This window comes from Bombina bombina, chromosome 1 (genome assembly GCF_027579735.1).
Source record: "Bombina bombina isolate aBomBom1 chromosome 1, aBomBom1.pri, whole genome shotgun sequence".
In the NCBI taxonomy this organism is placed as follows: Eukaryota; Metazoa; Chordata; class Amphibia; order Anura; family Bombinatoridae; genus Bombina; species Bombina bombina.
The window spans coordinates 1,398,229,625-1,398,243,179 of record NC_069499.1 but is presented as its reverse complement, the minus strand read 5'-3'; the positions used below and the strand labels follow the sequence as shown (position 1 = coordinate 1,398,243,179).

General features: G+C 41.3%; 1 protein-coding gene across 7 annotated transcripts in view; it reads left to right on the top strand.

Moving 5' to 3' along the window:
• The window catches only part of KHDC4 (KH domain containing 4, pre-mRNA splicing factor), a 77,074-nt gene that overhangs the window by 43,891 nt on the left and 19,628 nt on the right, over nucleotides 1-13,555 (top strand). For 4 of the 7 annotated variants that reach the window (XM_053705029.1, XM_053705027.1, XM_053705020.1 and 1 more), the window contains exons 11-12: nucleotides 3,508-3,651; nucleotides 5,237-5,349. In XM_053705029.1, coding sequence (XP_053561004.1) covers nucleotides 3,508-3,651; nucleotides 5,237-5,349 — 257 coding nt within the window. The remainder of the gene's footprint in view (nucleotides 1-3,507; nucleotides 3,652-5,236; nucleotides 5,350-13,555) is intronic. The other 3 variants (XR_008401266.1, XR_008401261.1, XM_053705035.1) reach the window with 1 other exon arrangement.

Sequence of the window (13,555 nt, the reverse complement as noted above, 5' to 3'; positions counted from 1 at the left end):
TTTTTAGAAAATGTACATGTTTTATTAGATAAAATTTAAACTGATCTATAAGTGATTTTATTGTATCTTTTGTGTTCACTGTATAGCGCCCTATTCTCACCACACTTTCTTCAAATCTCATCCACCCAAGGGCAGATTTCTCCTCTCAAGCCTGTCTTTAAAACCAGAAAAGAGGGAAGCCATTCTGGGGTGCGTGCAGGATCTGTCCTCCTTGGGGGTCATTGTCCCGGTTCCTATTGCAGAAAGAGGTTTGGGATACTACTCAAACCTGTTTGTGATTCCAAAGAACTTTACACCCAATTCTGGACCTAAAGTGCCTGAACAAATTCCTTAATGTCCCATCGTTCAAGTCCATTCTTCCTCTAGTTCAGGAAGGACAGTTCATGACCACTATAGATCTGAAGGATGCCTACCTTTACGTTCCAATCCACAGGGACCACTTCCAGTTCCTATGGTTTGCGTTCCTGGATCAGCACCAGTTCATTGCACTTCCTTTTGGTTTTGCTACGGTCCCAAGAATCATTACAACGGTTCTAGGAGCTCTCCTGGCCGTCACAAGAACCCAAGGTATGGCAGTAGCTCCCTACTTGGATGACATTCTGCTTCAAGCACCATGCTTTCGTTTAGCAGAGGACCATTCGGTATCTCTTCTCTCTCTTCTTCGATCACATGGATGGAAGATAAACTTAGAGAAGAGTTCTCTCATACCAAGAACCAGGGTAGAATTCCTGGGTACTATAATATATTCAATATCCATGAGGATATTTCTATCAGACCAGAGACAAGCTAGCTTCGGCATGTGCTGCCCTCTGGACCTCCTTTAGGCCATCTGTGGCTCAGTGTATGGAGGTAATTGGTCTCATGGTGTCCAGTAGGGCTGGGCGATATGGGCAAAAATGAAAATCGCGATTTTGTACCCCAAAAATCTAAAATTTTCTTTGCAGGTAGCAGATCACTCCGCTGGAGTGTGACGTCACTTCCAGGCGACCTTTCCGCTCCGGGCTACAGCATTGTCCCGGAATGAAGGTGCCCGGGACCGACCTGTACACGGCATGATAGTCCTGACGTGATATTCCCCCAGGCCCTCCCCCACCCCCAATAAAAAACTTGGAACGGCGATCATTCGGATCCTTCTCAACAGATTTCCCTGGACAGTCGCTCGAGAGAATCGCTCTCTTGGTGGCTCTGTCCAGATAATCTGTCCCGAGGGACATCCTTTCTCAGACCATCCTGGGAGATTGTGACTATGGACACAAGCCTCTCAGGATGGGGAGCTGATTGGGGTGCCAAGAAGGCACAGGGCCTGTGGTCACAGGAGGAACGCTCTCTCCCGATCAACATTTTGGAGCTTCGAGCAATCTACAATGCTCTGAAAGCTTGGCCTCTTCTGGGTTCGTCCTGGTTTATCAGATTCCAATCGGACAATATCACCTCGGTGACAACTGTTCGCTGTCGGCTATCCGCATTCCGGGTGTGGACAACTGGGAAGCTGATTTTCTCAGCAGACAATCCTTTCACCCGTGGGAATGGTCTCTCATCCCAAAATGTTTGCGGCGATATGCTACAGGTGGGGGACGCCAGAGAGAGATCTCATGGCGTCTCGTCTCAATACCAAACTACCCAGATATGGGTCGAGGTCCAGTGATCCTCAGGCGGAGCTAATAGATGCATGAGAGGGTTATTGATACTCTCATCCAAGCTCGTAAGCCAGTTACTCGTCCCATATATTGTAAGGTATGGAGAACCTACTTATTCTGGTGTGAAGAGCGTGGTTTTCCTTGGCATAAAGTCTGTTTCTCCAGGATGGTCTGGAGAAGGGTCTTTCGGCCAGTTCCCTGAGGGGACAGATTTTGGCCTTGTCTGTTTTGTGGCACAAGAGGCTCTCTGAGCTTCCAGATGTTCAGTCTTTTGTTGGGGCTCTGATTTATGATCAGACCTGTGTTCATATCTTCGCCCCCCCCCCCCCTTTAAGTCTGGATCTGGTTCTTTAAGTTTTGCAACGGGCTCCGTTTGAGCCTATGCATGAAATTGATATTAAGTTGTTGTCCTGGAAAGTTCTCTTTCTACTGGCTATTGCCTCTGCACGCAGAGTACCTGAGATTGCCGCCTTGCAATGTGAGCCTCCTTATCTGTTCCATTTGAATAAGGCTGTCCTACGTACTAAGTTAGGGTTTCTCCCTAAAGTTGTGTCAGACCGCATCATCAGTCAGGAGATTGTGCTCCCTTTGTGTCCTAATCCTCCTTCTTTGAAGGAACGTTTACTTCATAACTTGGACGTGGTTCGTGCTTTGAAGTTTATCTTCAAGCTACTTAGGATTTTAGACAAACTTCTTCCTTGTTTGTGGCATATTCTGGGAAGCGTAAGGGTCAGAGGGTCTTTTTGACTTATCTTTTTGATTGAGGAGTCTTATCCACTTAGCCTATGAAACAGCAGGTCACAGACCACCTCAGAATTACGGCTCATTCTACTAGAGCAGTGGCTTCCTCTTGGGCCTCTATGGAGCAGATTTGTAAGGCTACCTGGTCCTCCTTACACACTTTTTCTAAATTCTACAAGTTTGATGTTTTTGCTTCTGCTGAAGCAGCCTTCAGAGAGATTTTGCAGGCTGTGGTGACCTCAGATTAGGGTCCACCTCTCTTTTGTCCCTCCCATTATCATTAATTGTCCCCTAGAGCTTGGGTATAAGTTTCCCAATAGTAAGGAATGAAGCCATGGAAAACATAAATTATGCTTACCAGATAATTTCTTTTCCTTCTGTATAAGGAGAGTCCACGGCTCCCACCTGTTTCTCCGATGGGCGGCCCCCTAAATTTTTAGTTTTTTTCTTCTGGCACGTTTTATACCCTGATATTTCTCCTACTGTTCCTTGTTTCTTCTGCAGAATGAATGGGGGGATAGGGGAAGTGGGAGAGGTATTTAAAGGGACGCTGAACCCAAATTTTTTCTTTCGTTATTCAGATAGAGCATACAATTTTAAGCAACTTTCTAGTTTACGCCTATTATCACATTTTCTTCATTCTCTTGGTATGTTTATTTGAAAAGCAAGAATAAGTTTAGATGTCGGCCCATTTTTGGGTAACAATCTGGGTTCTTGCTGGTAGGTTGGATAAATTCACCCACCAATAAACAAGTGCTGTCCAGTGGGCTGAACCAAAAATTATCTGGCTTCTTAGCTTAGATGCCTTTTTCAAATAAAGATAGCAAGAGAACGAAGAAACATTGATAATAGGAGTAAAGTAGAAAGTTGTTTAAATTGCATGCTCTGTCTGAATCATGAAATAAAAAAAAATGGGTTTAGTGTCCCTTTAAGCCTTTGGCTGGGGTGTCTTTGCCTCCTCCTGGTGGCCAGGTTCAGTATTTTCCCAACAGTAAGGAGTGAAGCCGTGGACTCTCCTTATACAGAAGGAAATTTAAATTATTTGGTAAGCATAATTTGTTTTTCTTTAATCTCTGCCATAACACTGGCCTCCGTTTTTAGTGTTTCATTTGTTTCCATCCTTTTTAAGGCACCCTTAAGTAGTCCTTATGCACCTGTGGCCCTTGTCAAATCAACTGCTCCCCATACGATGCCTCCTTTGCCTCAAGGACAGAAGAGACGTTTCACAGAGGAGCTTCCAGATGAGGAAGAGTCCGGGCTGCTGGGATACCAGGTGCTATAACATAGACATGAAATAGACCTTAAAAAAAATCACTGATGATTTAAATGCCTTACACGCTGTTCTGTTGCATATGTTTGTGTGACACATTCTATTGAGTGCCTATACTAAAAATTGCAATATCTTTCTTTTAGAGGGAGAAGAAATAACTGTAGACTGTTTGCTCAACACTTTCTAAAACAAATGTGCTTTAATTTTAGGTAGTTTGTAAAGCCTTGCAAAAGGTGGTTGTTGTGACCTGCATCCTGATTTCTTTTTTCTTAAGTATAAACATGGATTCTACCATAATTTAAGTTACTAGAATTGTAGATATGGTTTTGTAAGACTTTCTATCACTCAAGATGCATGTTTATAATTAGGCTACAAAGTATGTTTTGTGAAATAACAATATAAGTAGGTAATTGAACACGCATCAAAACAAAGGTGTGGAGGAGAAGCAAGAGGGAAAAAAAGTGTTCTTTAGCTTTCGTGACAAACATGGCAATATTTTTAGTTCTTTCTTACCTATATAGCTTATTAATTGAATTTGAAAAGATAATGTGGATGCACTATATTTAAGCACAGTGCTTTTTGTTGTAACAGATATTTAATAGTTCCTAATGATTTGTGAAAAATTACATTTTGAAAAGGATCCCTCGTTTAAGCTAGAAAATAACATGAAAATTATTAATTTTCTTTAATGACTTTATGTTTTAATTACTGAGTAGTCTCCCTGGATTAGTTTTGAGAGGTGAGAGATGCTTGGTCATGTAAATTGTTTATATATATATTTGCTGATTCTTGTTTTTGGGTAGAAAGCCTTTAGCCACAATGCCGAGAAGAGGTAGTATTGAACACACATGATTCTGTGGCTGTTCTGTCAGTTGAGACAGGGCATGAAGTAGAAAAATAGATTATTTTTAATACATTCTTCTAGGTTAAAGCAGATGTCATCCCTTGATTTGATTTTGCAGAACTGGAACTTTTTTTTTAAAAGATTTTATTTTCCGGATCTGAACAGTTTTTTTTTTTTTTTTTTTTTTTTTTTCTTTAACTTTAAAACATTATTTTTAGCCAATTTGTAAATGGCTGTAATTATTTTGCAGTTCTACTTCCAGGTAATGATATAAATAGTCTTGCATATCACTGTGTAAAGACACTTTAATGGCAATAGAAGAAATATTGTTTGATGTCTGTCCTCTGATTCCAGTTCTGTTAAAAAAAAAAAAAAAAAAAGTAAGGCTGAAAGGTATCCAGTGTTGAACATTCATGTTCAGGACTACATTTTAACCCCTTGGCTTCCATAGAAGACTGCAGTGCACTTCTGTACAATGCAAGGCAGTCCTCTCTGGCAATAAATATGGTAAAACACTGGATCCCTGAAAGGTGATACCCTACAGAGTAACAGAGGAAGCCATTCCATGCAGTCCTATGTGATTGTTTCAATGGCCGCCTTGGTTGCCAGAGATGCCTGCAAAACATTCCTTTGCAGATCCATTGCAGGCTCCTGTGGTGGCTAAAGTGGGTTAAAATTTGGGAGCTGGATATTGCTCAGTACCTGTAGAATTGCTAATGCCACTGTGTATTTTTCTGCTCATAGCATGGACCCATTCATATGACTAATTTAGGTACAGGCTTACCGGCCCAGATCAAGGTGGATAGACCTGCAGTCAAACCGGATAGCAACTCAACCAGGGAACGAGAGAGGGACAGGTAAGGAGATGGCAATTCACTTTTATAGCCAGAACTTTCTTTATTCTGACATGTTTTAAAGAGACATTAAACACCTTGATGTTTTTGTAAAAAATATTTAGTTATGCATAATGAAACATTGCAATTTTTTTCATATTTTATTAACTAAATACAATCTCAAGCACCAAGTAAATAATACATATAAAATTATAGCTTGCTCTATACATTCAAATAATTCCATTCATAATTAAAACTATATAAGATTATTCTTATCCCTTAATTTGCTGTTATACAACAAATGACGCTCTGCTTCAGAATTTATTCAATAGTCAATATTACGAAATGTCTTATTAAATTTATTTTAAATACTCTAATAAATAAGCTCATACCTTCCTCAATTTTAAACTGAAAATACTATTATTCCCAAATAACAGAATACTTCATGCATTAGATTTGACATTTGAGAATATACATGTATTCTAATTAACTATAAATAAACTTTAAATAGCATTGTTTTTTTTTTTTTTTTTTTTTGCTATATTAGATCCGCCACTCTGAGCTTGGCATTGGTCAAATATTCAGAATTAGCAAAAGGAAGAATAACCTGTTGCGGTTCAGACACGGGTTGTCTTTTAATATATTTCCCCCATTAGATAAAAAAAACTATACCTGCTTCCTTTTTAGCATACATATCAAGTTGTTCAATTAACATTAGTTTATGTAATTTATTTTTTAAATTTGACCATCTTGGTGCATTCTTGGAATTCCAGGGCCTGAGTATATTTCTACCAATAAGTAATATGGTATTTAAATGCTTTAATATCTAAACTGTAGGTTTCACCATGGAAAAGAAAGCAGATATTCAAAGATTTCTCCTACATTGGTGTATCCGGTCCACGGCTTCATCCTTACTTGTGGGATATTCTCAATCCCTACAGGAAGTGGCAAAGAGAGCACACAGCAAAGCTGTCCATATAGCTCCCCTCAGGCTCCGCCCCCCAGTCATTCTCTTTGCCGCTCTAACTAGTAGCATCTCCCCAGGGGTGGTAAAGAGTATGTGGTGTTAGTTGTAGTTTTTTATTTCTTCTATCAAGAGTTTATTTTAAAATAGTGCCGGCTTGTACTATTTACTCTGCAGCAGAAAGTGAAGAAGATTTCTGCTAAGAGGACTATGATTTTAGCACCAGTAACTAAAATCCATTGCTGTTCCCACGCAGGACTGTTGAAACCAGATAACATCAGTTGGGGGGAACAGTTTGCAGGCTTAACTGCTTCAGGTATGATCAGTCATTTTTCTAACAAGACCCAGTAATGCTAGAAGACTGTCAGAAATTCCCTCTGGGATAGGTAAGCCATTGTTATTAGATTCAGCAATAAAAGGATGGCTTATTTTGCTGCTTGACACTATTGTGGGCTAATCGATTGCTTTTTAGCAAGTTTTCAACTTAAATAGGTGTTTTTTTATCAACTTAAAACACTTTTGGGGATTAATTTGCGCCTGGCACTTAGTTGGACACCTAATCTAGTCAGAAAGGCCCCTCCACTCTGGTATGCAGAGGAAGGAAGCCTCATTTTCGTGCCTCAATTGTGCACTTGTTTTGACTAGCCAGTTCATGCAGCTTCACGTGGGGAGTCCGGAGGCATCAGGAAGCGCTCCAGGGAGGCTTATATTCTTACCAAAATAACCCTAAGGAAGGTAAAAGCCACAGGGCAAGCTGTGGCAGAGTACTGTAGTGTGTTAACCGGTTAACTGCTGTTATTAGCTCCGGTTTGGGCATTAAGGGGTTAATTGGTCTGAAAATTTGTGTGCAACCTTTTCAAAGCATTATGACACTGTGGTGAAAATTTCATAAAAATCGGATGTGTTTTTGATGGTTTTTTGATGTTTCACTAATAAAGTGTGCACTTTTATTATTTAAAGAATCAGTAACGTTTTTGTCAAAAATAAATTTTATTGCATTGAAGTTACATTTAAGTCTGTTAAACATGTCTGAACCTTCAGATAACCTATGTTCTCTATGTTCAAAGGCCAAGGTGGTTCCCCCATTAAATTTATGTGTGAAATGTGCTATAGCGTCGAAACAGCTTAAGGACCGTACAATTACACTTAAAGATGCAGCCCAAGATGATTCTTTAGCTGAAGGGTGTGAAGATAGCTCGCTATCCTCCCCTTCTGTGTGAACACCAGCTATGCCCGCGCAAGCGATGCCCAGTACATCTAACGCACCAATTGCGATTACTATGCAACAGTTGGCGGCAGTAATGGGTAATTCTCTCTCAGCATTTTTATCCAAACTGCCAGCTTTTCCTAGGAAGCGTGATTGCTCAGTTTTAAACACAGAAAATGAGCAAGCTGACGCAGAGGATAATTTATCTGTAGTGCCCTCACATCAATCTGACTTGGCGGTGAGGGAGGGCCTGTCTGAGGGAGAAATTTCTGACACAGGGAATGTTTCTCAGCAGGCAGAGCCTGATGCCATAGCATTTAAATTTAAGCTAGAACACCTCCGCGCCCTACTTAAGGAGGTCCTAGCTACACTTGATGATTGTGATCCTTTGGTGATCCCTGAAAAATTGTGTAAAATGGACAAATTCTTAGAGGTCCCAGTACACACTGATGCATTTCCGATACCTAAGAGGGTGGCGGATATCGTGACTAAGGAGTGGGAGAAGCCAGGTGTACCCTTTGTTCCCCTTCCTATATTTAAGAAAATGTTCCCAATTGTTGACCCTAGAAGGGACGCATGGCAGACGGTCCCTAAGGTAGAGGGGGCAGTTTCAACGCTAGCTAAGCGAACGACTATACCAATAGATGACAGTTGCGCTTTCAAAGATCCTATGGATAAAAAATTAGAAGGTTTACTTAAGAAAATCTTTGTTCAACAGGGTTTTCTTCAACCAATTTCTTGCATTATTCCTGTAACCACTGCAGCGGCTTTTTGGTTTGAGGAACTAGAAAACTTGCTCCAAAAGGAGACTTCTTATGATGAAGTCATGGACAGAATTCACGCCCTGAAGTTGGCTAATTCTTTCATTACAGACGCCGCTTTCCAGTTAGCTAAATTAGCGGCGAAAAATTCTGGTTTTGCAATTGTGGCGCGCAGAGCGCTTTGGTTAAAGTCTTGGTCGGCGGATGTGTCGTCCAAAACAAAATTACTTAATATTCCTTTCAAGGGTAAGACCCTATTTGGGCCAGAGTTGAAGGAAATTATTTCAGATATCACTGGGGGAAAGGGCAATGCCCTTCCACAGGATAGACCTTTCAAGGCTAAAAATAAGTCTAATTTTCGTTCCTTTCGCAATTTCAGGAACGGACCGACTTCCACCTCTACAGCCACTAGGCAAGAGGGTAACGCATCCCAGCCCAAACCAGCATGGAAGCCATTGCAAGGCTGGAACAAGGGAAAACAGGCCAAGAAGCCTGCTGCTGCTACCAAGACAGCATGAAGGGGTAGCCCCCGATCCGGGACCGGATCTAGTAGGGGGCAGACTGTCTCAGGGAATGAGTTTCCGCAGACCGGAGTGGATCATCGTAACGACCGACGCCAGTCTTTTGGGCTGGGGCGCGGTCTGGGAGTCCCTGAAGGCTCAGGGTCTATGGTCTCGGGAAGAATCTCTTCTCCCGATAAACATATTGGAATTGAGAGCGATATTCAATGCGCTCCAGGCATTACCTCAACTAGCGGAGGCCAGATTCATCAGATTTCAGTCGGAAAACATGACTGTAGCGTACATCAATCATCGGGGGGAACGAAGAGTTCCCTGGCGATGAGAGAGGTATCCAAGATCATCAAATGGGCAGAGGATCGCTCCTGCCATCTATCAGCAATTCACATCCCAGGAGTGGACAACTGGGAAGCGGATTATCTGAGTCGTCAGACTTTCCATCCGGGGGAGTGGGTACTTCACCCGGAGGTTTTTGCCCAGTTAACTCAACTATGGGGCATTCCGGATCTGGATCTGATGGCGTCACGTCAGAACTCAAAAGTTCCATGTTACGGGTCCAGGTCCAGGGATCCCAAGGCGACACTGGTAGATGCCTTAGCAGCGCCTTGGTCGTTCAATCTAGCTTATGTCTTTCCACCGTTTCCTCTTCTCCCACGGCTAGTAGCCAGGATCAAACAGGAGAAGGCTTCGGTAATTCTGATAGCTCCTGCGTGGCCACGCAGGACCTGGTATGCAGACCTGGTGAATATGTCATCGGTTCCACCATGGAAGCTACCTTTGAGGCAGGACCTTCTAACTCAAGGTCCATTCGTACATCCAAACCTAGTCTCTCTGCAACTGACTGCTTGGAGATTGAAAGCTTGATTCTAGCTAAGCGTGGGTTTTCGGATTCAGGCTAGAAAGCCTGTCACTGGGAAAATTTACCATAAGATATGGCGGAAATATCTTTGTTGGTGCGAATCCAAGGGTTACTCATGGAGTAAGATTAGGATTCCAAGGATTTTAGCTTTTCTCCAAGAAGGATTGGAGAAAGGTTTATCAGCTCTGTCTGTTTTGTTACACAAACGTCTGGCAGCAATGCCAGATGTTCAGGAGTTTGTGCAGGCTTTAGTCAGAATCAAGCCTGTCTACAGACCTGTGGCTCCTCCATGGAGTCTTAATCTAGTTCTTTTAGTTCTTCAGGGGGTTCCGTTTGAACCTCTACATTCCATAGATATTAAGTTACTATCTTGGAAAGTTTTGTTTTTGGTTGCTATCTCTTCAGCTAGAAGAGTTTCTGAATTGTCTGCTTTGCAGTGTAATTCACCCTATCTGGTGTTTCATACAGGTAAGGTCGTTTTACGTACCAAACCTGGTTTTCTTCCAAAAGTGGTTTCCAATAAGAATATTAACCAGGAAATAGTTGTTCCTTCTCTGTGTCCTAACCCAGCTTCTAACAAGGAACGCCTGTTACACAATCTCAATGTGGTTCGTGCTTTGAAGTTTTACCTAAAAGCAACTAAAGATTTCAGACAAACTTCGTCCTTGTTTTGTTGTCTATTCTGGTAAGAGTAGAGTTCAAAAGGCGACTGCGACCTCTCTGTCTTTCTGGCTGAAAAGCATCATCCGGTTGGCTTATGAGACTGCTGGAAGGTAGCCTCCTGAACGAATTACAGCTCACTCTACTAGAGCTGTGGCTTCCACTTGGGCTTTCAAGAATGAGGCTTCTGTTGAACAGATCTGTAAGGCAGCGACTTGGTCTTCACTGCATGCATTTGCCAAATTTTACAAATTCGATACTTTTGCTTCTGCGGAGGCTATTTTTGGGAGAAAGGTTTTGCAAGCAGTGGTGCCTTCCGTTTAGGTTACCTGACTTGTTCCCTCCCTTCATCCGTGTCCTAAAGCTTTGGTATTGGTTCCCACAAGTAAGGATGAAGCCGTGGACCGTATACACCAATGTAGGAGAAAACAGAATTTATGTTTACCTGATAAATTTCTTTCTCCTACGGTGTATCCGGTCCACGGCCCACCCTGGCATTTTAGTCAGGTTTAAATTTATTTTTATAAACTACAGTCACCACTGCACCCTATGGTTCTCCTTTTTCTCCTAACAGTTGGTCGAATGACTGGGGGGCGGAGCCTGAGGGGAGCTATATGGACAGCTTTGCTGTGTGCTCTCTTTGCCACTTCCTGTAGGGATTGAGAATACCCCACAAGTAAGGATGAAGCCGTGGACCGGATACACCGTAGGAGAAAGAAATTTATCAGGTAAACATAAATTCAGTTTTTAGAGAAAAATCATATTTCATAGTTTTTTTTTCTTCTTAGGCTTTTCTGTAAATAGATTTAATTAATATTCATATAAAATGTGGTGGTCCATTTCTGTTTTAATACCATTAGAATTTAATTTGCCCTTCAAATAAGTCAATAATTATATAAGTGAGAAATTAAATGTTGTATCTTTATTATATGGTATAATATCCCAGAGAGAATACCAATTCTTTTTGTTTTATCTCCTAACTTGTCTGGAAGTAAGAAAACAACATATGAGATTTAGGTATCTGATATTTTACTTTAAAACTCTTAAGAGGCCACTGTTTTAAGATCTTAATGGAACAACTGAGAAATATATATTTAACCCGTTCCTCTACCAAATCTTGAATAAAGAAATGCCTGCAACACATTTTAAATTGCCCAAAATAGTAAGAAAAGATGAAAACATAAAATTAAGTTCATTTTTCTAAACAAGTTTTGACCACGCAAAAAAAAAAAAAGACAACCGAAACTGAAATTTCTCCAACTGCCATATGAATTAGACCATTAAAAGAATAAGGCACTATCATTTCTCTTCCAATATTAATAAGTGTATAATAATTTTGTTTCCATTAGCCACTCCACTACAAACGTAGCCAAACAGTTATGATTTAAAGGGACATGATACCCAAATGTTGAAACACTTGAAAGTGATGCAGCATAGCTTGTAAAAAGCTTACTTTAAAATATTTCCTGAACATCTTTATGTAAAAAAAAAAAAAGGAAATGTATGCTTACCTGATAAATTTATTTATTTTATGTTTATGACGAGTCATTGGATTTCATCCTTATGGGATTACGCCTCCTGGTCAGCAGGAGGAGGCAAAGAGCACCACAGCAGAGCTGTATATATAGCTCCTCCCTTCCCTTTCTCTCCAGTCATTCGACCGAAGTTAGGAAGAGAAAGGAAAAGCCAATGGTGCCGAGGTGACTGAAGTTTAACAAAAATAAGTAAATACCTGTCTTAGAAATGACAGGGTGGGCCGTTGACTCGTCATATCGTAAAATAAATAAATTTATCAGGTAAGCATAAATTTCCTTTTATTTTACAAGATATGACGAGTCCACGGATTTCATCCTTACTTATGGGATACAATACCAAAGCTGTAGGACACGGATGAAAGGGAGGGACAAGACAGGAGCCTAAACGGAAGGCACCACTGCTTGAACCTTTCTCCCAAAACCAGCCTTAGATGAAGCAAAAGTATCAAATTTGGAAAAAGTATGAAGACGACCAAGTTGCATCCTTGCAAATCTGTTCAACAGAAGCATCGTTTTTAAATGCCCATGAAGAAGCCACAGCCCTAGTGGAATGAGCCGTAATTCTTTCAGGAGGCTGCTGTCCAGCAGTCTCATATGCCAGATAGATGATACTCTTCAGCCAAAAAGAAAGAGAGGTAGCCGTAGCTTTCTGGCCCCTACGCTTTCCAGAAAAAACAACAAATAATGAAGATGATTGACAAAATTCTTTAGTCGCCTGCAAGTAAAACTTCAGGGCACGGACCACGTCCAAGTTATGCAACAGACGCTCTTTCTTAGGAGGAGGATTAGGACACAATGAAGGAACAACAATTTCCTGATTAATATTTTTATTAGAAACAACCTTGGGAAGGAAACCAGGTTTGGTACGTAAAACCACCTTATCAGAATGGAAAATAAGATAAGGCGAGTCACATTGTTACGCTGAAAGCTCAAACTCTACGAGCAGAAAAAATAGCAACCAAAAATAAAACCTTCCATGATAACAACTTAATATCTAATGGAATGCATGGGTTCAAACGGAACCCCTTGAACATTAAGAACTAAATTCAAACTCCAGGGTGGAGCAATTGGTCTAAACACAGGCTTGATTCTAGACAGAGTCTGACAAAGGACTGAACGTCTGGAACATCTGCCAAACGCTTGTGTAGTAAAATCGACAAAGCAGAGATTTGTCCCTTTGAGGAACTTGCTGACAACCCTTTCTCCAATCCTTCTTGGAGAAAAAGATAAAATCCTGGGAATCCTAACTCTACTCCATGAGTAGCCCTTGGATTCGCACCAATAAAGATATTTACGCCATATCTTATGGTAGATCTTTCTAGTGACAGGCTTACGTGCCTGAATCAAAGTTTCAATGACTGAATCAGAGAACCCCTGCTTAGATAAAATCAAGCGTTCAATCTCCAAGCAGTCAGCTGCAGAGAAACTAGATTCGGATGATGGAAGGGTCCCTGAATGAGAAGGTCCTGCCTCAATGGAAGCTTCCACAGCGGCAGAGAGGACATGTCCAACAGATCGTCATACTCTGTCCTGCGAGGCCACGCTGGAGTGATTAGAATTACAGAAGCCCTCTCCTGTTTGACCCGTGCAATCACCCGGGGAAGGAGAGCAAATGGTGGAAACACATAAGCTAGGTTGAACGACCAAGGCATCTATCAGTTCGGCCTGAGGATCCCTTGACCTGGATCCGTATCTTGGAGGCTTGGCATTCTGACGAGACGCCATC